At 41.6% G+C, this 26,724-nt stretch overlaps 1 protein-coding gene across 1 annotated transcript; it reads right to left on the bottom strand.

Moving 5' to 3' along the window:
• On the bottom strand, positions 1-26,109 carry Cd163 (CD163 molecule). The gene is given in 18 exon segments (XM_036180881.1): positions 1-212; positions 3,904-3,947; positions 3,949-4,040; positions 5,041-5,130; positions 6,593-6,700; positions 6,865-6,894; positions 7,237-7,548; positions 9,837-10,157; positions 13,233-13,547; positions 13,630-13,725; positions 14,360-14,674; positions 14,774-15,088; positions 17,958-18,278; positions 19,006-19,326; positions 21,524-21,847; positions 23,594-23,914; positions 24,877-24,954; positions 26,014-26,109. Coding segments are annotated over 18 exon segments (3,567 nt in total). The 5' UTR covers positions 26,045-26,109; the 3' UTR covers positions 1-79.
• Between the last annotated feature and the right edge of the window lie 615 nt (positions 26,110-26,724).

Below are 26,724 nucleotides of genomic sequence, written 5' to 3'. Positions count from 1 at the left end.
TTAAATCAGCAACAATATTGTTTATTTAACCCCCTCAAAATTTCCCATCTCTATTAAGTGGTCACATTCACAAATAGGGTTACTGTGAATTCGGCAGAATACCAGGAAATAGAGGATGGTTGGTATGAAGATGCAGCTGTGGCCTTCTGGGCATAGACTGGGCTCTTGCTCCATTTAGCTGGCTGTCAAGGTCTCTTAAACAACAACCTAACCTATAGGTAGAAAAGGGTCATTTGTCATTTCTGTCTTTACATAGAAGAATGCATCGTGTCATACCACATATATCCACATATATCCACATATATCCACACATATCCAAACTCATTTGAATGAGAAAACATACTATCTTTTTTTTTTTTTTTTTTGAGACAGGGTTTCTCTATGTAACTTTGGTACCTGTCCTGGATCTTGCTCTGTATATCAGGCTGGCCTCAAACTCAGAGATCTGCCTGGCTCTGCCTCCTGAGTGCTGGCATTAAAGTCGTGCGCCACCACTGCCCAATCAAAAAATACTATCTTTGTTGAGCAGAGAATTAAATGCAAAGATTTTTTTAGCATTAGAGTATGTAAAAACCATTTTTGTTCCATGCTGTGACAGTAAGATCAAGAAATGACATTCAAAAAAATCAGGCACAGTGGCACTCACCCATGAGTCTAGAATTCACAAGGCTGAGATAAGAGGATTGCTCTGAGTTTGAAGCCAACCTGATCTACATAGTGAGTGTGAAGCTAGCCTGGGATACAGTATAAGACCCTTGTGGTGGCATTGGGTTTCCCAAAATATTGTGCACTCTAGTAAACTTATCTGGGGCCAGAGACAGAACAGCCACAACATTAAACATAGAGATTAGGCAGTGGTAGCACATGCCTTTAATCCTAGCATTCCAGAGGCAGAAATCCCTCTGGATCTCTGTGAGTTCAAGGCCACATTGCAAACAGCCAGCCATGGTGACACACGCCTTTAATCCCAGGAAGTGAAGGTAAGAAGCAGAAAGATATATAAGAAACTAGAAGCATTTTGCTGGTTAAGCTTTTAGGCTTTGAGCAGCACAGTTCAGCTGAGATCCATTCTGAATGAGGACTCAGAGGCTTTCAGTCTGAGGAAACAGAATCAGCTGAGGAACTGGCCAGGTGAGGAAGCTGTGGCTTGTTCTACTTCTCTGATCTTCCAGCTTTCACCCCAATAACTGGCCTCAGATTTAATTTTATTAATAAGATCAGTTAAGATTCATGCTACAGACCCTGCCTCAAAAAACCCAAACAATTGAAAACAAAAACCCAAGAAAAGAAAAAGATACCACTTCCAAAAAGCCACCCTCCCTCCCTGTGATCCTGCAGTAGATGCCACATAGTGGTTGATGCTTAAGGACCTGTGACCTCAGGGAATGTTAATGTACTCGAGTTTGTAAGTCAGTTTTTCAGAATCCCCAGAATCTACAATGTAGTTAGAATTGTAACTGTTTCTACCTACACAAAAACATATCCGGTCATTGATAAAAAACATTTTACTTAATGTTGTGAACAACATTGTCAGGTGAGCAGAATCTTGTTAACATTTGTGAGGGATTATCCTTCTTAGAATTAAACCAAAGGGTTTCCAGTCACTGAAGCTGTCAGTTGACATTTATTTTTTGGCCATTAGTAACAAACAATGATGTGAAATAGACAGCCCCTGACAAGGGTCCTTACAGTAGTGATTTTATTTGTATGGACAGAATCCTCACAGGTGCACAGGCCGAGTCAAGGGCCTTATGAAGCTCTTCAGTATTTTACGGTCATCTTAGCAGGGTCGGTAGATTGTGTTCTCTAGAGGCCACTGGCCTCTTCTAGCAGCAATGATTCAGATTGTTTCTTTTTTTAATTTTATTTTTTATTTATTGTTTTTAAAGATTTATTTATTATATATAGTGTTCTGCTTGCATGTTTGCCTGCAGGCCAGAAGAGGGCACCAAATTTCATTACTGATGGTTATGAGCTACCATACAGTTGCTGGGTATTGAACTCAGGACCTCTGGAAGACCAGCCAGTCTCCAGCCCCATGGTATTATTTTAAACTTGCTTCTTTTTTTTTTTTTTTGTTTTTTGTTTTTGTTGTTGTTTTGTTTTTTTGAGACAGGGTTTCTCTGTGTAGCTTTGCGCCTTTCCTGGAACTCTATAGCCCAGGCTGGCCTCGAACTTCCACCTGTCTCTGCTTCCCGAGTGCTGGGTAAAGGTGGGCACCACCACAGCCTGGCTTAAATTTGCTTCTTAGCTATGTGTGGTGGTACATACCTTTAATCCCAGTATGTGGGAGGCTGTGTCTCTTTCTCATAATTCTCATCAGTAATAAGTGTTGATGCTGCTTTAAATGTTACTTAGTTTGACTTATATCTCATTACAAACTATAATTTGAATTCTCTAGACTTAACAATGGATCCAAACATTAAAAATTGTCTGTTTATTCTGTTTATCTGTTTACATTTTATTAGCTGGTGAGCACTTGCTAGTCTGGATGGGTGCCTGCCAGTGCACATACGTGTGTAACCCCAAACTGATGCCAGGTTTCTTTCCTGCACCTCTCTCCATCTTCAAGTGTTTTGAGACATGGTCTCTCACTGAACCTGCAGTTCATTGATTTGGCTAGGCTGGTTAGCCAATGGGCTTCAGGTATCCACCTATCTCCTCCAGTGCTGGGCTAACAGGAGTGCACTACCACCCCTGGCTTTTTTTACATGGGTTCTGGGGATCTGATTGCTGTGTGGTAAGCATATTACCTCCTGAGCAATCTCTCCAGTGCCTTAAAAGTTTTATTTCAATTCATCTTGTGCAAACGCCTTTTTGTAGCTTTGCCCGTGTTCCTTAGACATTATGCACACATATGTGTGTGTGTATATATATATGTATAATGTATATACATAGACATTAACACTAATCACTGTTCATGCAATGCAGAAACTTTAAGAACTTCATGTATATGTGCATATATACAATTAATTCCTTGTATTTTGTGGACATTATCACTTCACAGCATAAATATTTCTTTCTTGTCACTACAGTGTTGGTGGTTGAACTCAAGGACCTGATAAACACTAGACAAGTGCTCTACCCCTAAGCTACACCCTAGCCCAACACTTTATATTTATAGAGTTTCCAAGAGTTCTAGCTGCTGCTTTGTGTCTCCATTGATATTTCTCATAGATCATATATAATATTTCTATAAAACTATATTCCTTAATTACTAAATTAAAAAAAAACACCAGAAAAATGTACCTACAAACTCATTTCACCATCTTTTAAAAATATGTAACTTAACAAACTTTCTTGCCTTCTCACTTCTTAAGTTTTTATAATTTTGGTTGAACTTTCTTCATGGAAGACAACTGTAAAATGTGAATCCAAACATGCCTTGCTTAAGCATCGATATAAATGTATGTAATGTATGCATTTGAGTGGAAGCCTGTTTCCTCAAGGTGTGCCTGTCACCTATGCCTCCACAGTTTGTACATATTATACCCTTTCCCACATGGTTCATGCTTCAACTATGATCAAGGTTTGACTTAAATGTCACATCCTCTTATAATCTCCCTAAATTTTCTAGATGAATTTTCTTCGATCTGTAGTGTCTTGTACAATCTTTATCATTGCATGAATTATACAAATATTATAATTGCCTGACAGGATCTCTGTAATATTTCAAAATATTAATTTACCCTGCCCTTAACCTTATAGATAAATCATTGTTTTTTGATAAGCAGACAGACACATCTTAGCAATGGTTGGGTCATATTTACAAAGCGTTAATCTATATCTGAACATACATTATAAACACACATACGCATATTCATCTGGAAACGTATATGTATATGCATTCTTTTCCCTCTAGTACAAGAGGAGTGTGCCTGTTCTGAATAACGATCCACTCACCTCACTGGATTATAAATGATCATTTTCCTTCTCTGTGTGGCTCTGCATGGCTCCCTTTTTTATTCCAGGGACAGGAAGATATTGAGACAGAGACGTTAGTCCATCAGCATTAAAATCATATGAATCATTGGAATTTTCTGGAAGGAAGAACGTAATTACTGGGAATATATGTCAGCCCTGGCCTCAAGTATCTGAGAAGTTCTTTAAGCATCTAAAAACTTCCCAGAACCAAGCAGGCAAAAGGTGTGAGCTAAGGGCCCGGCACAATTCCTGTTCCTTAAATAAGTGTCTGACATAGCAGCAGCAACGGAGCAAAGAATGGAGGTGAGTCCCTCTCAGAGGGATCCCAGGGCAGTGAATACTAGGGCGTTACTTCTAGAAAGATAAGGAGGGGCAACGGTGTCCCACTGGATGGGGTATGGAAAGCTTCAACTTTTAGACGTTCTGAAAAAATATAATAAAAATCAAACTGAAGGACAGATGTGACAGGGAGTGGGAGTGGATAAATCTTTGACAGAAAAGACGCAGGTGAGCGGATGAAAGATGTGCTGGGTGAGCGGATGTAGGCGCTCCTGTGCAGCACATGCGCAGTAGCGATAACACCGTGCTGTGGGCAGGATTCCTACGTGAGACGGTGGAAATGCTCACTTGCTTAGGTTTAGTAACTTTTATAGCACCTCTATGTTTACCATAACGTCATATTGTAGGCCTTAAGTATACGCAGCCAAATTATTTTTAAAAAGAGAAAGCAAAGAAAATTTAAACTGTCACCGTAACAGACCTTTAGAAAATGGATTTCTATTTCCGGAAAATGGGGTCCAATGCCGCTGGGTCGGTGCACCCCTTTCGGCGATCAGCCTCTGAGGCTAGATAGAGACTTCCTTGTGGCTGCAATTTATGATCGCCAAAAATGATTTTCAGCTCATGGCTGCCTTTCTTGACGTTTTGGGAGTGAGCCCAGCCATTAACGGCTGAGCCATCTCTCCGCTCCCCATTTCTTTTTTCCTACGCACCACAAACTTTCCACGACGGGGATTTAGAACTTTTTCAACTATTAACCGAAGCAGGATGCTCAGCCTCGATTGCAGGCCCTTTGTTTGAAATTCCAAGCTTTAGACCCTCACACAATCCACTGACCTGAGGACTTCAGCAGGTCCAGATCGTCGGCTCTTGAATTCATCTCCTGGTATTGAACTCGATGTACCAAAATCTCTCCTCTTGAGGAAACTGACAACAGAGGTCCTGGGTTACCAATCAGTGAAAAACAAAGCCTCCTTCATCTGAGCCTTTCACCAGCAATTTGAACAGTCTCAATCTCTACCTAGGCTTTGTTTTCAACCAGCCTGCTTGTAAGAGACAGACAATTGTCTCTACTGTCATGATGTCACAACCCATTTTCCTACCAAGGAAGCCAACACTCCTCTGTGAGTGACTGAAAGTGTATCCTCTCCCTCTGTTCTCACTACAAAGCCCCTTTTATTTTTCATCTCAGCTATTCCTGTCAAGGATATGATCCCACTCCAATCTTTTATGCATGCTTTCTTTCTTTTTTAAATTAATCTATTTTACATCCTGGCTGTAGCCCCACCCCCACCTTCCCCTCCCTGTCCCTTTCCCATATTACCTCCCTCCCACTCCCCAATCCCCACCTTTGTCTCCATCTGGGAAAGGGCAGGTGTCCCATGAGTATCAGCAAAACATGGCCTATCAAGTTTCAGTAAAGCCAAGCACCTCCTCATATATTAAGACCGGGAAAGGCAACCCAGAATGAGAAGTAGGGTCCCAAAAGTCAGCAAAAGAGTCAGAGACAGACAGCCCCTGTTCCTGCTGTCAGGAGTCCCACAGGGCACTAAACTTCACAACTGTAACACCTCTTGCTGAAAGGTCTTTCTCAAGTACAGCTTGACCACTTCCCTCCCCTCCCATGCTACGCGAATGACCAGGCATCCTTGTACCCTCAGAGGCGAGGCTTTCAAAACTTGCTCCTTCCCTCTCCACTAGCACGGCAAGCAGCGTCTCTCTTGGATCCTCCCTCCAGACGACAACTGTGTCGTCCTTTATACTCCCCTGCACTTGCGCACACCCTCTTCCTGGAATGTGTCTTGCCCAGTTATCTGAACCATCATCAAAACCTTCTCAAAGTCTTCTTAGAAGCCTTCGACTCCCCGCTTTTAACATCAGATAACCTCTCTCTTCTCTGTGTCACCTTGTTTCTCATTCATATTAATAAAATGCTACATTGTCATATATCTATAGTCCACTGAACCTGAAGTCCATTAAACAAAAACATTTTATTATTTTATTATCCTTTTCTTCACTTTTAGATCCTAGCACATTGCTCAATAGAATAATAAAATTTTACATTAAGGTTATTATGGTTAGAGGAAATCAAATATGAACAAACCTTCATTCTAAATCATAAATTGTATATTAATTCTAAACTACCAGTTCCATTAATTAACTACTCCAATTAAACACACCAAATGTAGGACACATTATGGTAGCCAGAGCTTTTTTTTTTCTTCTGAGGAAATTTTGTTCCTTATATTCTGAGGAACTCTTCAAACCTCTTATAACTCCCTGCTTTCTGGTCACTTCACACTTGAGTAGTTTGTTTATTTAGTTATAATTAGCCCAAGAACTCCTTGATTCTTTGGATATGTTAGAGAGATCACAATTTGGCTCAGACCTGTAAGCCGCTGTGTCTGTCTTCGCTTCAGAGCCCACAAGAGGAATGCGGTGACAAGGATCAGCAGAACGGCCCCACAGATTAAGAGTGCAGTGAGGACTGGGTGACCTAGGCAAAGGGAAATATTACGAAAGACGGTTAGTCCTTAGCTGCTCTTTCATTGGCCACATACAAGAGCCCTGAAGCAACACTCCAGCCCTCAGAGCTAAGGTCTTCTAAACAAGAGGGATTCTAAATAATACAGACCCATGCTTATAAATTCCATGATATACCTGTGCCATGATTTGATTTTGAAGGCGTTTCTGCAGGAGAAAAGAGAAAGAGACTCAGTTCTAGGGGCCACAGATAAAGCAAATATCAATATTTCCTTGTGTGAGGCTTCACTGCCTCTTAAGCAAGCGAACTGCATTTTCCAATCTAAAGCTTGGGTCTCCCAGTAGCTTGTTTCTTGCACACAGGTATGTTGGTTGTATTTCTGTTCTCTGTGGTGGCCACAGTGTAACAATAAGTGTTTTCAACATTCCTCTAAATAGAAACACCGTGATTGTTTTCCTGCCAGATCAAGCATGAATGCTTCCTATTTTAATGCCTGGATCATCTTTGCTACCAAAGAGTCCTGTTCAATCCAGACTGTTGACACTCACCTAGGAGGCACTGCACAGAAGCATCTTCCTTGTGCCCACAGTCACTGTGACTCCATGGTCTGGCAGGACAATCCCACAGGGAAGACTCATTCCCTCTGCACTGCACTTCATTGAGCCATATTGGTCCAGTTCCTGGACCAAATGCTGCTTCTTTGAGTGCCTTCATGGCTTGACCACAGTCCAACTGCTGACATACAACTTGAGCATCCTTAAGATCCCAGGAGTCATCGCACACTGTCCCCCAGGAACCTTTGTGCCAGATCTCCACACGTCCGGAACAGTCCGTATGCCCTCCCTGTAGTCTTATTTTGTCTGAAAAAGAAAATAAGCAGAGACATCTGGACTATTCCTGAAAAGATGAGAGTGTCTGAAAGTCTAGAGGAGAACAGAGATTTGATTGCTTTAAAAACTATTTAATGTACACTGTCAAAAGTTCAGAGACTAACAGTCGTAAATGAGACATCTGTATTGCACTCCTCACTTTCAAGGCTCAGGGAACATCCTGGGGAGAAGAGTCAGAAAGATTGTAAGGACCAGAGTTTGGGAAAGACTGAGGCAAAGCCATGTTTTATGGACATGGCAGGACCATTGCATCCACAGCAGCTGTGGCTGTCTGCAGAAGATCAAGCCGAGCAACATTCCAGCATGGAGAAGGGAGGGAATGATGAGCCCTCTCTAACTGAGAAACTATTGATGGTTGGTTGGTTGCTCTTGGAGGCTGGTGAGTCAGTTTTCTTTAGGGATGTGATTCCTGGTAGGTTGACGACGCTTCAGTAGATGGTCCTATACCCACATGTATAGGGCAGCAGATTGGACTCAAGGGTTGTGAAAAAAGAAAGAAAGAAAGGAAAAGGGCATGAAGTCAGAAGGAGAGTCAGAGTGTTGAATCTGAGAGAAGTTGGAGGAGGAGTAGAGGGGTGAATATGATAAAAAATGTATTGTACACACATATGAAACTCTCAAAGAATTAATAAAATATATAAAAACTATGTGAATTAAAAATTATATGCTCATAATTTTTAAAATAAAAGTATATGTCCTTTCATCAGACTGGATATATCCCATTAAATGCTTGACAAATGGGACCACATGAAGCAGAAAGCTGCTGTACAGCAAAGGACACCATTATTATGGTGAAAATGCAGCCTGCAACATAGGAAACAACCTTTTCTAGCTACAAATTCTGACAGGGACTAGTATCTAGAATACACAAAGAACTCAGAAAACTAAATGTCAAGAAAACAAACTAATTAAAAAACAGGGCAAGGAACCAAACAGAGAGTTCTCAAAAGATGAAACGCTGGTTCAACAACAGTACAAATGGACATAAGGCCTGCTCCACAAGACAGTACCCATACCCAGCACCATCATTGGAGCCAAGAGCCTGTGGCTAGACAGGTAGGGGGAAGTCTACTACTATTATGTTGCTACATTAACAATAAACTAACTCCTAATATCTTGTCGATATACTCATAGACTAGTACATTTCTCAACCTTTGTCAGAGAAACATGTTGCAGTAGATGGCAGTTAACCCCATAACCTACCACTTGTCAATATGCATAGAATAAGAGATGCCATATTCTAAGATTTAAATACAATGTCTGTATTATACACCTTCCTCAAGGCTCGGGGATCTTCGCCAAAGATGGGGTGGAGAGATCATAAGATCCAGAGGTGTTGAATGACTCGAAGGAAACAGCAGCTTTTGGACTCAACATACTTGCACATGTGAACTCATAGTGCTTGTAACAGCACACAAGACCTGTGCTAGCTCAAGCCAGATGAAAGTCCCAGCATGAAGGAGCGAGGTGGGTGTGGGAAAGTCATTGTCTTGAAGGGTGTAAATCCCGGTAAGACCAAGCTCAAGGCAGGACTCGTAACCAAGAGGATCTGGGCAGCACAGATTGGACTCAATGGGTTAGAAAAGAAAAGAGGACACGAATCTGGGGACACAGAAGGGTAGAGGTGGATCAGGTAGGAGTTGAGGGAGAGGGGTGACTATGATCAAAATGCATTGTATGAAATTCTCAAAGAATTATTAAAGATATTATTTACAAAGAATTACAGTGTGACTCAAGAAACTGCAAGTGGATGAGGTCAACATTATTAGTGTGGAAAGTTAAATTTTCTCACATGGACAAAATTGATGTGGACAGAAATATCAGTCTCACAGCTTAAGAAGATGCATAATGAAAAAATAGTTCAGGATCAACCATTCTGAGATTTTTCTAATATTGAATTAGCAAGATAATATTTGGAAGAAATGTAGGGAAAGGAAAGTAGTCCTTTCAACAATCTGATCATGCTTCTCTTCTTGTTTTTCTTTTTTTTAGAGAAGGTAATCAAATAGAACTTTCAAGTACAGAAATGTGAACATCTGGAGTAATGATTACTGATCTTGTATGTGTATTATACATGTACAATATAACAGTTACAAAAAAACCAACCATTCCAATCCTAACTATTGTCTGGAAGTCTTATTTAAGGAGACCTGAAAAGTCAATCCAGGGTGTGAACAGGGAAATAAAATTTTATGTTTTCTCAGAAGATGACAATGGAGTGGCAGAATGGAAATTTCCTGTTGACAATGGATACTCACTGTCACAGATGATCCAGGAATCCTCAGAAGGGCTGGCCTGTCTCTGTTTCCACGGAGATGAGGGGCACTGCCACAAGGTGTCAACTCCTTTTGAACATTGCACATTATCTGTCCACATGAGCCTGGACGATGTCTTGTCTGAAGATGTGGGTTTTAGGGTCCCCTTATCTGCACAGCCCAGCTGACGGCACACCACTCCGACGGTGGTTGGAGACATATTGCTGTTGCCTACACTTCCCCATGTACCATTGTAAAACACTTCCAGGTGGCCTGTGCAGGTCTCACTAGGGACTTCATTGGTCAGCCTCAGAGACATGAACTCTGGGGGAAAAGGGGATTTGGTGGTTTCACAACTTCTCTGAAGAAAACACCTCTTTTTCTAATGAAAGAACGGCTATAACAGATACAATATGTCAACTCCTAGTAATTCTTTAGTAACCTCTGGATAAAGCAGTAGATCTTAGTTGCTGTGGATGATTGATGGATAAATAAAACGCTAATTGGCCAGTAGCCAGGCAGGAAGTATAGGTGGGACAAAGAGAAAGGAGAAGTCTGGGAAGTAGAAGGCTGAGGCAGAGAGACACTGCCAGCCGCTGTGATAAGAAGCAACATGTTAAGATATCGGTAAGCCACAAGCCACATGGCAACTTATAGATTAATAGACATGAGTTAATTTAAGATATAAGAACAGCTAGCAAGAAGCTTGAGCCATTAGGCCATACAGTTTGTAAATAAAAAAAAAAAAAAGATTGAGAGATTCTTCAGTCCCATATAAGAAGAGCCCTCTAGTGTGGGACAGAGAAAAACCAATATTTTTATAAATGAAACCTCTTTCTAAAGATGAAAAGGGGATAGTATAGATAATGATAGGATAAATGGGTAGATTGTTGAACCTACTTTTAAAGAGCAACAACTTGTTTGACATGTTTTATATTGCTGTAGATTTTAGTTTATTGAGACAAATTTGAAGTTAATTTTGTTATACTGTATATATATTTCTACTCTCATTTGAGGTATTATGTTTATGTAATTCATTTAGATTGTAATGGATAATTAAGAAATACAGATTAATAATTAGTCTTCTATGATAGTCAAATTTGTAGCATGTTAGTTAAGTTTTCTAGGTATACATAGATATATTTCAGATAGATAGGTAATCTTCAAACACTTCAAAGATCTACAGAATATGGCATTTAAAATGTTTTAAAAATTTAGAATTTCTGGACAGTGAGACATGTCTGCTCCTGGCAGCACCAATTTACTTCAGAGAGGAGGATGGGCATCAAAGACACTCTGTATGGAATTTATCTTCTTCTTGGCAAAAGTAGCCATTTGGACAAGAAACTGTTCTTGCCTGGACTGCTTGAAAAAATGTATTGACTGGACATTCAGGACCCATAGGAAGGTGACCACTGAACTTCGCCTGGCAAAATAATCCTTCAGGTTCCTGCTTCACAGAGGAAACTGCCAGACATTCTACAGGACACAGAGAAAAGTGATTGAGAGACTCTAGACCTGTGGACTGAAGACAGATGTCCCAACTTTACAGAAGAACTTTAGATGACTGTCTAGGCTGACAGCTGTCTCTGTCTACTCTCACAAGACTCCAGAAAGTTGCTTGCATCCTTCTCCCATATCAGATAATATTATATCCTTCTGAGGTCTTTGATGTGATTGAAGACTAGATAGTTATAATTTCCTTAGTTATGACAAAAGATAAGTTAGATATGAAATGTTAGACTCACAAACATAGGATAGATAGGATATCTTCTTTAATTTTGCCAAATCCAAATAGACTGGATATTACAAATAGACTAGATATTGTAACTGTAATTCTTGCTTGATAATTGTTTTGTTATATGTAATTTTACTATGTGAAAGTTAAAACCTTCCTTTTTGAAAAAAAAAAAAAAGAAAAAGAGGAAGTGCTGTGGATGATTGATTGATAAATAAAACGCTGATTGGCCAGTAGCCAGGCAGGAAGTATAGGCGGGACAAAGAGAGAGGAGAAGTCTGGAAAGTGGAAGGCTGAGGAGAGAGAGACGCTGCCAGCCGCCGTGATGAGAAGCAACATGTCAAGATACTGGTAAGCCACAAGCCACATGGCAACTTATATATTAATAGAAATGGGTTAATTTAAGATATAAGAACAGCTAGCAAAAAGCTTGAGCCATTAGGTCATACAGTTTGTAAAAGATATAAGTCTCTGTGTGTTTCCTTGGGTCTGAGGGCTGCGGGAGTGGGTCAGGAACAGGATAGCTTCAGCTACACTTAGTAAAATAAAGTATTAGTTCCTATATACCATCTGGCTTTTTTTTTTTTAAGCTGAGGATTGAACCCAGGGCCTTGCGCTTGTCAGGCAAGTGCTCTACCACTGAGCTAAATCCCCAACCCTCATCTGGCTTTTTAATCTGGAGTTTTGTACTCAGGGATCTCTTTTGAAAATTGCCAGAGCTCTGAGATGCTTGTGAGATTTAAAGCCTCCTTTGAGCTCTTTTCAATGAGAGAATTTGGATTTTTCTCCCTAAATGACTGTAATTTTAACCTGAGAAGTCTTATTCAATTCTTGTTTGTTTTTAATTGACACATAAAATTGACATATTTTAGGAATATGCTATGAAGTCTCCATGCCTGTACATTCCATTCTGTGTTCAAGTCAAGTCTTAGGCGCATGCGTCATCTCAAACTCTGAGTGTTGGCATGGGGCTTGAGGCAATGTCTTTGATACTGAACACTTAATGGACGCAGGTGCCAAAACCAACATTTTGTGTACATTATCTTAAGAGGAAATATTTCCTTTTGACACACTACTTTGCTGCAGATGCCCTCTAGCAGATTCTGTAATTAAATAGGCTTCAGTTGCTTCTGATACAGAATTGTTTCATTTTATTACTTTACTATCTTCCTCAACACACTGCACCTGGGGGCATTTTTTCTGGTTCGTGGAAGTCTCTGAAGCTTGTTATGTGTACAAAGTGAGACTTCTTTATGGTAATATTTGTCCTGTTAGCAAATAAGATTCATTTATCTGCTTTTAAGATTTATTTAAATATGATAATTATCTCTTTTCTTTGAAAAATATATATTATATTCTTTCTAGTCTGCCTTATTAATATTGTAACTGTCAAGTGAGTCATTGACACCACATACATTTATAAAAGCACTTCACTGCTAGCATTTTTGTGATACTCAGACTCATTCCTGTATTTTACTCTTTACAGTATACTAGCCAACACACGAGGTTCTAACAACACGTCAAGCAAATGCTTTAGGGCTCCTGACTTTGGAAATAACTGAACAGACTACTGAGGGAATACTTCAGGTTGATACTCACTACCGTTTGCTCCTTAGTCATTTTAAATGCAGTTGTGACCTGGGGCTATGTGCAGAACTTACCCGAGCAGATGACACCAGCATCCTCCTTGTGCCTGCAGTTATGGCGTCCCCAGCCATGTGAGCGGCATTGCCAAATGTGAGATTCTTTGCCACTGCAGTTGATCTCATCTAGCCAGATATTCCCTGTTCCTTCCTTAAAGTAAGCAGAACCAGTGGCATTAATAGCCACACCGCAGTCCAGCTGCTTGCACACCACAGTGGCATCAATCAGATCCCAATTGTCATCACAGATGGTGCCCCAGGAGCCCTCGTGATAGACCTCTACTCTCCCAGCACAGCGACTGCCTCCACCTACTAAACGGAGTTGACCGCTTGCTGGAACGAGAGATGAAGACAACAGTAATGCGCATTTTGTAAGGGTTCAGATCATTTTCATAGATGGATCACACATTCTTACCTATGCAGGGAACATCACTCTCATTTGGAATGGTAGAGCTTGTTGTCTGGACTGAAGATGATGTGCTACACGGCTGCAGTGTCTGGGACTGGTTTCCTGAAACACCAAAATTTTTAGGCATGTAAGGCAAAAGGTTATGGTGAAGAATTAGGGTCACCTGGAGTGTCCTACAGGTGGTGTGAAGACAGATATAGCTTTAGGAAGAGGAAAGGGGAGAGTCACAGAGAAAAGGGGAGATGGATGGGCCACCTGGAAGTGAAGCAGGTGCTTTGAGAAAGTTTAAGACACAGGAAGCCAGTGGTTCTCTATCTGTGAGTTGTGAGCCCCTGGGGGACTGAATAACCCTTTCACAGGGGTCACATATCAGATATCCTGCAAATCAGGTATTTATGTTATGATCTGTAACATTAGCAAAGTTATAGTTATGAAGTAGCAAGGAAACAACGTTATAGTTGGGAGGGACCATAACCCAAGGAACTGTATTAAAAGGTTGCACTTCTAGGGAGGTTGAGAACCACTGCTTTAAGCCCTGGACAGCAATGGGGCTGATGAAAATCAAGTTCAATTACTTTCTGATAAGATAAATGCAGTTACTATTCTAGCACATGTCCAATGAACCCCCAGATAGACCGTTTCCTTTTCTTTTGCTTCATACCCCTCAGGCCCATCTGATTCTAAAGCACATCACTGTGGAGAGGTCCATCATTGGCTCTGCCCTTCATTCTCTCACCTGAGCATATTACAGAAGCCACTTGTCCTTCAGAACAGGTTGGTGCTCCCAGAGCAGTCATGGGGCAATCCCCTATATGCTGCTCAGTCCCAGTGCAGTGGAACATGTGCCTCCAGACCTGACCAGTTCCTTTCCCAAAATGTGCTCCCCCTGGGGTAGAAAGAGCAACTCCACATTTGAGCTGCTGACATAAGACATGGGCATTTTCGATGTTCCAGTGAGAGTTGCAGAGGGGTCCCCAAGCTCCGAGCACCTTGATCTCCACTCTTCCCTCACAAGAGGACTTGCCATCTGCCAGGCGGATTTCTGTGTATCCTGAAAGGAGATAGGGGTTTGGAAAAGACATTTGTGACTCCCTAACCCTCTCTTCTTCACAACATAGGAGCAAGTTGAAGACATTTTTCTGCAACTTACGTGAGCAGACTAAGCTGACATCCCTGCTGTGGCTGCAGGTTCCTTCGAGAGGGGGTGCCACTGAGCACAGTGAAAGATGAGACTCATCCCCACTACACTGGAATTCTTCAGCCCAGATCTGTCCACTTCCTTCTCCAAAATGTGCCCCTCCTAGGATGGAGATGACTGTTCCACATTGTAATTCCCTGCACACCACACTGGCAGCTTCCAGAGACAAGTCAAAATCACAGATGGAGCCCCACACATCACCATGTTTCACTTCCACACGACCAGAGCATGGAATTTCCCCTCCAACCAATCTGGGCTCCCTGTGACCTGAAAAAACAATAGTGTTTCTGTGAGTGGTACAATCTCCACATTTTCACTCATGGTGGGACTAGGTGCCTGGCATGTTCTCAGCGATTTTCCACACCACATCTCCTGGATTTTCTGTCTAGATTGAGCATAGCAAATTGAGGCTCTCACATTTCTCACCTGTTCTCCTAAGAAAATTCTACAGCTTTGGTTTTTGAAGAAAACTAAGATCAGGACTGCCCTTTTCTTCTAGCACGTCACTTGCATTTATTCACAACCCACAGTTTGCTCACTGGCTATGGGTCAGCCCACCGCTTGCTGCTGTCGGAAGTCTACACCAGCCTTATCAACAACTGCCTGTAGACTTTCAACATAGTTTCATTTTGAACACTGAAGGAACCCCAAACGTTTAAGAGAACCCACTACTCTTGCTGTCTGTGACTTTCCTGTCCTCTTCCCATTCCTTTTTGACAGGGCTTTATCGCATGCTTCACAGACAGATGGTCTGCTCTGCCTCTCACTACACAACACTGCCTCATCCTCGGCCAGCAGGAAGGGCAGCACCATGTGACGCTCCCAGACCTGTGCTTCCAAGACAAAGAAAGAAAACAAACCCATATGTCACCTAGTGTAGTCGGGCTTTAGAATGTAAACAAAAGAGATGCCAAGTACTAAGAAATGGAACTCAGACCAGGAACCCAGCCTCCCCTCCGCTAACCCACCCTCCATTCCCTCCTCAGACAAGGTAAGGCCACCCATGAGGAGTCAGTGGTGCCTGGTACATTCAGCTGAGGCAGGTCCAAGCCTCTCCCCCTGCACCAAGGTTGTGCAAGTTGTCCCCCCAACAGGTAGTGGGTTCCAAAAAGCCAACTCATGCACCAGGGATAGATCCTGATCCTACTGACAGGGGACCCCTTAAGCAAATCAAGCCATACAATTGTCTCACTTACACAGAGGGCCTAGTCCAGTCCCATGGAGGCTCCTTAGCTGTTGGTCTAAAGGTCACGAGTTCTCACTGGTTTGGTTTGGTTGTCTCTGTAGGTTTCCCCATCATGATCTTGATGCCCCTTGCTCATAGAATCCCTTCTCTCTCTCTTTGACTGGACTCCTAGAGCTCAGCCTGGTGCTTGGCTGTGGATCTCTGCATCTGCTTCTATCAGTTACTGGATGAAGGCTCTATGCTGACAATTAGAGTGTTCGCCAATTTGATTACTGGGGTAAGCCAGTTAGTTCAGTCACCCTTTTAACTATTGCTAGGGTCATCCTCATAATCATTGATTTTTGAGTTGGAAAGTCTGTAACTTTTTGTTGAGTTGAGAAGACATCACTAGCTACAATTGTACCTGGTCCTCTTGGGCAGCCTTTAATCTTTAAGTCAGTATAGTTTCTGAGGTCAAGCCAAACTAGATTTCTCATAGCTTCTGGATTATTCATATGTAGCCATTTCAAATGAAATAAAACACGACCAGAGAAAAGCGAAACCAAATCCAAAGTGTTTTCTTTCTTGATGAAAACGTGTTATTGGCTTGCTAACAAATCCTTTGTGTACACAACTTCTCCACTCCCCAATCCTAAAACATTTGAATCTAAGTCCAAAGGGAAACTCTTGCACTCAAACAAGTTACCTGGAGGACTCCATTTTATTCAACACGATTTTGTGACTCTGTTCACATGCATTCATCCACATCACAGGGGTTTCCTTTAGATCACTTATTCTGTATATATGGTCAAAATCCTGGAGTCTTAGCTTTTTAAGGGACTTATCTTCCTGACAAACATATGACTGCATTGATTTTTCGGTAAGGGTCATTAAATAATACTTTGTGCATGGATTCGGTTCTTTTGATTAACAAGTTAAGTTTTCATCTACCAAATATCTAAATCAGCATCTATGCTTTCTCAAAAAAAAAAATTGATTGAAGAACAAGTGTAAGAACTAGTTAGGACTTCCTCCTTTTGTTCAGTAACAAAGTATATGAAATACACAAAGAAGGATAAATAACTGCCATTTGAAGCTCCTGAGTGTCTTGTCCCTCAGCTGAGTTGGTCATAAAATGCGGCCAAAGTGGAAGATGAAATTGGTCCTCCAAACAAAAGCAGCAGGTCTGCCGCAAGCGGCTGTCCAATGCTTTCATTAGCCTCAAGGTCTCATTCAGCCTTAAGTCGGAGACCAGCAATGGTCAGGCAGGCAGAGACCAGCGTCAGGGCCCATCAGCGTTTGTAAATGTACCTTTTGACAACAGATTGAGGCAGCTAGACTAGAAGCCTGCCAAGTTTGGGGAGCCTTCTTTGCTAACTTTGAGAAGAGTTTGCTATAAGCCTCAAGTGCTGAGGTTACAAGTGTGCACTGTGGCATCCAGCTTTTTATGTGTGCTGTCAATCTGAACTCGGGTCCTTAGGGGTGTGTGATAAGTGCTTTACCTACTAAGCCACACCCACAGAGCGCCCCCCCCCCCCATACATTTTCAGTTGAAGGATAATTCAAAATCTGTCAATACATCCCATACGCATAATACAGACACATAACAATGTGTGTCAAATACATTACTCCTTTCAGAAAAATAGTGCAGTCATGTTTATTTTTAAAGTAAATCCCAATTCTGTGATTAGTACAAGCAATGCACCTGCACATAAGGTTGAAAAAAAGCATAAAAAGTAAGCCATAGCTCATGCCTTTAACCTCAGCACACGGGAGGCAGACACAGGTGGATCTCTGGGAGTTTGAGGCCATCCTAATCTATAGAGCTAATTCCAGGACAGCCAGGACTACACACAGAAACCCTGTCTTGAAAAAAACCAAACACAAAACAAACAAAGTAAGTCATGGACACAATAGCTGTAGCATCCTTGGAATTAAGCTGCTTCTTAACAGAGGAATTGAAAGTCTTACCTGAGCAGGTAACTTGGGCTTCTTCGAAGATGTCACAGGAAAGGCCGCCCCACTGCCAGTTTTTGCACTGCCAAAAAGAGGTTTCATTTCCACTACAAATGCCAGGGAAGAGCCACGTATCTGTCGCCTTACTTTTGGAGTAGATTATAGCCTCTATCTTGAGTGCAGATCCACATCCAAGCTGTCTACAGACCACATTAGCATCTTTCAGGGTCCAGGCTCGGCTACATATCTTTCCTACCATCTTCTGAATCTCTACCTCCACAATCCCAGCACAGTGACTGCCTCCACCTACAAGTCTCAGTTCCAGATCTGACCCATCTGCAGAAGAAATATGAGCACAGGCTGAAGGAACCTGGGGAGACACCATGTCCTGAAACATCCTCCTTCCCTCCTTTCCAGATTCCAAGACACTAGAAACTACGACTTACCTACCTCCTGTTGTTTGCCTGCTTGTTTCTTGGCATTACTGAGGAGGATTAAACCTTGGTCCTTACATAAACTAGATGAGGACTGTATGCCTGATGCCTCTTTATATTATTGGTTTAAGTTTTGAGATGGAGTCTCAGTAAGTTGCCCAAATTTACCATCCTCTGCCCTAGCCTTCTCCTGAGTGGTTAGGAATACAGGCATGTTGCTGCCATACTCAATTTTGGCTTACCTATTTTTTGAGGCTTTAATAAACAAATGTAAACTGTGAATTCTATTATAAATGATACATAGTTCTAAAGACTAAAAATGCTAAACACACACACACACACAAACACACACACCTGCTGCTCATTATAGTCCTTTAAAATGCTCATTCTTTGCACTCCACATAGATTTAGAATTTAAGGTGAGGTTCTATGTGTATTAATTACTCATGGTAATACAGAGAATCGAGGCAAGCATCCCTCCTATGAAGAATGTGTCAGAGTCTTCACAGCTGTGGAGCAATTCCCAACACTGAATTAATATTATGTCCACTACTCACAACTCACACTTATTCCTATTTCTAATGAATGCAGGTTCTTCCCTCTTTGATTTGCTTTTTGTTCTAACTTACCAGAGCATGTCACACCAGCATCTTCCCTGTGATGACAGTAATGCTTCCCCCATTCCTGATGTTTGCACTCCCAAAGAGCTGGTTCATCTCCTTTGCAGGAAATACTGTCCAGCCAGATATGTCCAGATCCCTCACTGGCATTGACTCGGCCAATGGCGGCAATAGCAGTTGGGCATCCCAGTTGTTTACATGCCACAGAAGCATCGTACATGTCCCAACTATCATCACACACAGTCCCCCATTCTCCTTGGAATTTCACTTCCAGCCTTCCTGAGCATTTGGACACTCCATCCACCACTCTCAGGCTCAGGTCTGCTCCCTCTACAACAACAACCAACAAGTTAGTGAGAGGGAGATAAGGATAAGGTGACTAGAAATAGCTCCAGCTGAGTTAAAGAAAGGGTGGAGACAGGCACAGAGGCAGCCGCTGTACAGCTCTGTCGCCAGTCACTACGGATTGAAGTCCACGGGGTGAGGACTTTGGCACACAGTACTGACTTTGGGAAGTATCTCAGAGATTTGTCCCCATTTGGTCACCACACCCGATGTTAGAATTGTTTAGTCTATCTTGTTAAAACACACCTGCCTGTGTTCAGGTTTTCCACCTTGTACTCCACTTGGTGTGAATATTCGGCATCTGCTTTCTCTGCTATCCACGCGGTCTACTTCACCCTGCTTGTGCTGTGCACCTGGCTCTTTTGTGAGCACCTCTGGAGGTGTGAATGAGACACCCCCCACACCCCCCAGCTCAGATGTTTGAGCACTTGGTCCCAAGTCAGTGGCACTGTTTGGGAGGCTTAGGAGGTGTGGCCTTTCTGGAGGAAGGCTTTGGGGTTTTAAAAGCAACACACCACTCTCAGTTCCCTCTCGGCTTTGTGCTTGCATTTTAAGGTGTGCACACTGAGCTTGCTGTTCCAGTCTCCAGGTCTACCCCTTGTCATGCTTCCCCACGGTGATGGTGACAGACTCCTATCGCTCTGGACTCTTAAGCCCAAATAAACCATCCCTTCTCTAAGTTGCCTTGATCATGGTGTTTCACCACAGCAGTAGACAAGTAACTAATGGGATATTTCTAAGTTTAAGTGCAGAGTGGAGGGGGAAAGACCTGATCCGCTCCTCTCATCTACGACAATCAATACCCCTTAAAGAACCATCCTTAATTCTGAAGAACTATCCTATGATAAACATAGCCGCCAGCCTGGGTCTCTATGTGGAGTATTACCATCACCAGGCAGAGGCAGTGCCTACCTGTAGATAGCCCAAGCCTTTGTGAGGTATTGATGTATTGGCACTTACATTTTTATTATTGAGTTCTATGGATTTGAGCTAATGGTTTGGGAAGGAGCAGATTGAAAGGTGGCTAAAAAGGATGATGATAGAAGATGACGAGGAGGGTGGTTTACTTTTAAACCAGTCTCAGAAAAACAAATAGTGAATGTTATTTCAGTTGTAGTTCATAGGTTTTTACATAGATACATAAAATGATGTATTTGTGATATTTCTATATTTATATCTCTATTATCTCTCTCTACCATTTAGCTATCATCTGTTATCTATCTATCTATCTATCTATCTATCTATCTATCTATCTATCTATCTATTATCTGTCTATCTATCTATATCTATTTATCTATCTACCATCTATCCATTTATCTATCTTTCTTTTTATCTATCTATCTATTATCAATCTATCTATATTTATCTATCTATCTATCTATCTACCATCTATCCATTTATCTATTATCTGTCTTTCTTTTTATCTATCTGTTATCTATCTATCATCTATCTATCTATCAATCATCTACCTACTTATCTAGAAATGACAAGAAAGTAGAAATAAAACAGTCTAAAAGGACAGAGTACTAACAGGAGGGAGAAAGACATGGAAAAGATAAGAGATTATGAGGGAAAATGTGCTCAGCATATAATATTCACATGTACAAAAGATTTACAAAATTTACTGCTGGTTCTTTTAGCCTCCCTGCCCCTCTTCACCCCATCTTTAATCCCCATCAAGATTTTCCTAAACACTCTCCTTATGATGGAACTAAATTTCATTATTTATTATTTTTCCTGTAACTATTTTAATTGCTTGTTTGTTTATTTTGAATTTTTGACATGTATAATATATGCCTGAACCTATGTATATGCACCATGTGTGTGCAGTACCCTTGGAGATCAGGGGAAGGGACTGTACCTTGTGGACTGGAGTGACAGGCAGTTGTGAGTCACCATATGGGTGCTGAGAACTGTACCCCAGTTCTCTGCAGGAGCAGTAAGGACTCTCTTAATCACTAAGCCATCTCCTCAGCACCTCTCTGCCCCTCTACAAGTACTTCAATTTTCTGATTTCAGTTAGTGAATCCACCAGTGTTAGAGCTAGGATCCCAAATGAGACAGTCATGAGGTGATGGAGGCTGACTGGACTTTATTATGTTCTCAAGAATGTGGGTTTACAATCCCAGTACCTTCTCTTTCTGTCTGTCACAGAGAACAGAAAGGCTGGAGTTGTCCTTACCTAAGCAGATCACTCCAACATCCTCAGCATGGTCACAATTATGCTTTCCCCACGCTCCATGTTTGCAGTCCCAGAGAGCTGATTCATTCCCACTGCATGCCAGATCGTCAAGCCAGATTGGTCCAGAACCAGCTCCAAATTTAGCTGAGCCAGAGAAACTAATGGCACTTCCACATCCGAGTTGTTTGCAGATCACAGAGACATGATCTTTGCTGAAGTTGTCGTCACACACCGTCCCCCACTTTCCCTGGAACTTCACCTCTACCCGTCCTAAACACCGGTGGCCCCTGTGGTTCACCAGTTTCATCTCCAAATTGGATCCGTCTAGAGAAAAGACCGGGGTTAGGAAGTGAAGTCCATTCATAAGCAACTAATCTTTTAGGGTTTCCTGGATACTTGGAATTTGATGCAATTCTTAAAAAAATAATGTTTGACTTTTAGATACTGCCCATTTCCACATACTGGAGAATTTTGAACTGCCAAAATCCAATGAACAATAGGGATTTTCCTCTACATCTACTTTCCAAGGAAATTGTGGTATGCCCCAAAATATTCTTTGGTATAGAAAAGATCAATATGACTCATTATTCACACACACACACACACACACACACACACACACACACACACACACACACAAGCAGAAAAAAGGAAATTGGCCTTCTAATCCAGTTGTTGAAAATGAGAAAATGGTCATTTACTGAACACGTAAATTCCTTATCTTAACCTCTCCATAGTAAAAGAGTTCTGAGAATGAACACTTGATGCTGAATTTAAAATGAAAAATATGAAAAAATAAGATTAAAATGCCTAAATAAACACAACACTTTGCAAAACATTGTGTTATCAAATTCTTAAAAATTATGGAAAAATAATTTATTTCCATTTTTTTGAATTAAATTTTGTGTTCTCCCCAAGGCATTTACTCTCATTTCCAGCAAAAGAGGAGGTTTTGTTTTTGTTTTTTTGCAATGGAATGTGTTTCTCATGCCGTGAGTTTCTATAAGGAGTAAAATACATAAAGAAGGGAGACTTTGGATGAACTCTGGGGACACTGGAGAAGGTGCAGTTGAACAGAATGTTTAGAAGCCCTTTGTTGAACAAGAAATTAAATTTTATGAGCTATAAGCTCCAACCAAAGACCTCAACTTAACAAGGCTTGTTCTCATTACGGGCAATTAGTAATAAGAATTAATAAGAATAAGAAGTCACAATCAAAGTATACATAAGTACATCACACGCCATGTTCTTCAGTCCTTGCACATTTAAACACTACATGTTATCATCATTAGCCCATTTCATGGATCAGTGACCTGAGACTCAGTAGCTGGACATAACGTTGATCACCTAGAAAGACTTCGAAGCCAAGATGGGGGAGGGGCCTGGCACCAGTTTTCTGTTGATTAGTGTGCCACCATCTCCCAAGAGGTGGACGCTGCAGACTAAAGCAGGAATTATGGTGAAGGATCTCACAAATACAGAGCCCCATGAAACCAGCGAGTCCTCAAGCGGCTCTTGGTTCTTTTTCTCTATTAAGTTCTGGTTGTACCTTTAAGCTTATAAACTTTTGAAAAGCAAGTTTAAGGTCACTCTTGGGTATGTAAGAAAGTAAGAGCAGAGGGTACTACACGGAAGCCATGGCTGAATATCAGCTCTATATACAGGTAAGAGCCTCGGAAGATTTCTTATGGTTTTGTAATGTGTTGTAAATGCTACTTTTGTTTTCCATCATAAAAATGAATAATTAAAAAATGAGGAGGTGGAGGAAGAGGTGAAGATGGCTGAGCCAACATGGTAATGAAATATGCGGTCTGTGAAGAAACTAACATTTTCTCCGTGAAGAAACGAACATTTTCAGCACTTGCTATATATCAGTGTGCAATGAGCTGTGCAAGTGTCTTATTATTGAGCTATCAGAAGCTTAGAAAGATTAAAATAATTTGCATGAAATCACAGCATCAGTGAATGATTGTGCTAGAATTCGACTCTGTTTTTTTCCCCAGAGACGGACACTGTGACTTGAGTCAGAAATAGGTGCGTGGCATTTGCTTTGGCGTGGGTAAGCCTTACCTGAGCAGGTCACACCAACGTCTTGCTCATGGGTACAGTTATATTTACCCCACCCTTCATGTCTGCAGTCCCAAAGAGCTGACTCATTGCCTGTACAGGAGACCTTATCCATCCAGATGTCTCCAGAGCCTGCACTGGAGTTAGCCCATCCAAGGGCTTGGACAGAAGTTGGGCATCCCAGCTGCCGGCAAACCACGGAAACCTCCTTCGTGCTCCAGCCGTTCCCGCACACTGTTCCCCACTTTTCCTGGATCTTCAGTTCCACTCTCCCGCTGCAGTTGTTTTCCCCACCGGTTAGTCTCAGCTCCTTTTTCACTCCTCCTGTAGGGACAGTTGAACATGGCAAAGGACGATGCTCACCAGGAGCTCAGAGAGCAGGATCACTGTTTACTTACATGTGATTTAGCGTCGGAGTTGAGACCCGTCCTGACCCCGCTGTGGGACAAGAGGAAAATGCTGTCTCCTAGCATCCAGATAGAATTATTAGTACCACAGACTTCAAGCAGAACAATGGCAACACTGGGAAAGCTAACAGCACAGTCATACATGGGATTTTAATTGTACGTCTGGGTGCCCTTAACAGTGGCAATGTCTACCTTCTCAAACGTGATGCACAGTGTCCCAGGATGAACTGCGTTTGTTTCTGCCTATCGTAAAGTTGATGGTGGCCATGTGGGGATGAAAAGACAAGCTGAAGGGAATGAAATATCCCTTTCACACATTAATGTAAAAATTTACAGAGTAGCTGAAATCTACTAAAACTAGTCTTTTAAAACAGAAATTGAGAGAATTGTTTTCCTTTTATATTCTGTGACAAGATGAACATTCCCCTCCCTCCTTTCCTCAGATTACCTCAGATTTTTTTTTTTTTTTCTGTTATGTTGGCTTAACTGAGGAACCCAGTGGTCCTACCAGCCCGACTTCCTGCAATACATTTTTTTTTTAAATGTAAAATTTAGGTTTTGGATTTATTAAAGTGTTTTCAGAATTCCTTTCTGTCCCAACAACTCTGCGCTTTCTTCTCTCCTCTTTTAGTCAGCCACACACTGCTTTCAGTCTGGTAACAGGGATTGTTCTGTGTGCGGGAAGACTGTGCTGAGAATTCAGTGTCTCCTGCTTGGGATATTATTGTGTGCTTTTAATATCTTGCTCTTCAACTCTGTGGAGCATGGATTTTTAGATGCTATTTAACACACAGGGAATTGTGGTTTTTGTGTGATTTTTGTTTGACAATTCACATGAGAGTAGGCGAAGGCCGTGAGGAAATTTGATGAATTACTCACCGGGAGAAATGGTGAGAGCAGAGGCACAGAGAAGGGAGACTGTGGCCACGATGAAGCAGTGGACACATCCTCTATAACCTGTGAGACAAAGCACAGAACTGAAGCTTACTAATGCGACACTTTGGAGAAGAAGAAGTTCTGGCTTTGGGGTCTGACAAAGACCAAGCCAATAAAAAGAAAAAATAAACCAACCAACAAACAAAAAAAAACCAACCCTTCCTTCCAAATGGAAGGCAAACAGGAAAGATAGAGACCCAGAACACAGTGTCAGTGGAACAGCTTTGAAAATACATCTGCTTATGTGCAGCCCAAGAGTGGGGATTTGCAAGAGCAGTGGGTGTGGAAGCAAATTTTAAAGGCAGGTCTTAAAGCTGCATGGCTAAAAGAGGCATCCGTGAAACTGGCTGTGGAACATGCTCTCTGTACATCGCAGGACAGGGTTCTGAACTTCTGTCCCTCTGCCTTCTCAGCATCAATGATTCACACCTCCACCTCCGTGTCTACCTGGTCCACACAGTTAGACAGTAAGTTTCCTGAGAGAACGGATGATATTTCTAATGTCATGACTGTTCCACCAACAGTATTTGCTAAACAGCATTCTTAACAGTGTGACAAATAGTCTACTTTGCATCCTAAATACCCAAAAGTTAACCTCTCTTCTCCACACACAGCATCCAACACGCTTAGTCCTCTTGCAGCTCTCTGCTCTATAGTGGCCACACTTCAGCACTCATATAAAACCGAGGGATGATTTTAGCTGGCCCATGCACACCACAGAGCAGAATTTTGCACTGAGTTAGTTCTCTAAACTTCCAAAATTCTCCAAAGTCAGAAATCAAGTTTTAATCAGTATCAATTGTTACACTTTCTCCCTCCGGACAACTCTTGTTTTTATACTCAGGGCAGTTCTGCTTACTTCAGGCCCTGACTTGGCTTTTCACCTCATCAACTTTATGAAATCAGTACAATCACTGCTTCCATCTCTACTATTTCAGTTTGGGACCTATGGCTGAGGAACACTTCCATAGGACCTGAATGTCCCTTTATATCCCTTGCTCTCTGGTGCCAATCACATCCACTGGCTGTCAGAACATCTCTAAACTCCACTAAAGAATAAATATAAATGAGATACTTTACCAGGACATCTAGCATCTTTAAGAAGAACCATTCTGAACTTGCCCCTTCCAAAGCTCAATGATTTCGATGGCTCTTTTGTCTCCTTGTGCTATTGCATGAAAGTGTTCTCCGTAGAAAGTAGGTGACTACGGATGAAAATAATTGTCTTGTTCTTAAGAACGGAAAGGCTCCAGAATGAGGGAGGAGTCAAGCCCAAAAGAGAAGTCCTTTTTGCTTTTGCCCTCTTCCCCCTCCCACTTTGGGACGTAAAACAACCAAAGGAAAATTTAACACTTTCCATAGATTTACAAAACTAAGGAGTGTATTCATTCACGCTCTTGTTGATTGAATATTTTAACTAATTGATCAATTAATTCTTACTTTACCTGCATATATATATATATATATACACACCACATATGTATGGGTACCCACAGAGTCTGGTCTAGGAGAGGACTTTGGAGCCCCTGGATCTGAAGTTATAGGAACCACCATGTGGGTACTGGGAACAGAACTTAGTCTTCTATAAGAGCAGCAACTATTCTTAGCATTAAGCCGTCTTTCCAGACCCTATTTTTAATTTTTGAAGTTTATTTTATTACCTTTTTTCAGTGCTGGGGTTCTAACATGGAGCCTTGGAGATACAGGCAAGGGTCTACTCTTGATCTATTTCTCCAGCCCTTGAATTTTGTTTTTGACTAATACATTAAACGCATACAAGAAATAGTAATG

Source organism: Onychomys torridus, chromosome 3 (genome assembly GCF_903995425.1).
Source record: "Onychomys torridus chromosome 3, mOncTor1.1, whole genome shotgun sequence".
In the NCBI taxonomy this organism is placed as follows: Eukaryota; Metazoa; Chordata; class Mammalia; order Rodentia; family Cricetidae; genus Onychomys; species Onychomys torridus.
Note: the sequence above shows the minus strand (reverse complement) of the source record. Positions and strands in the feature narration are given on the sequence as shown.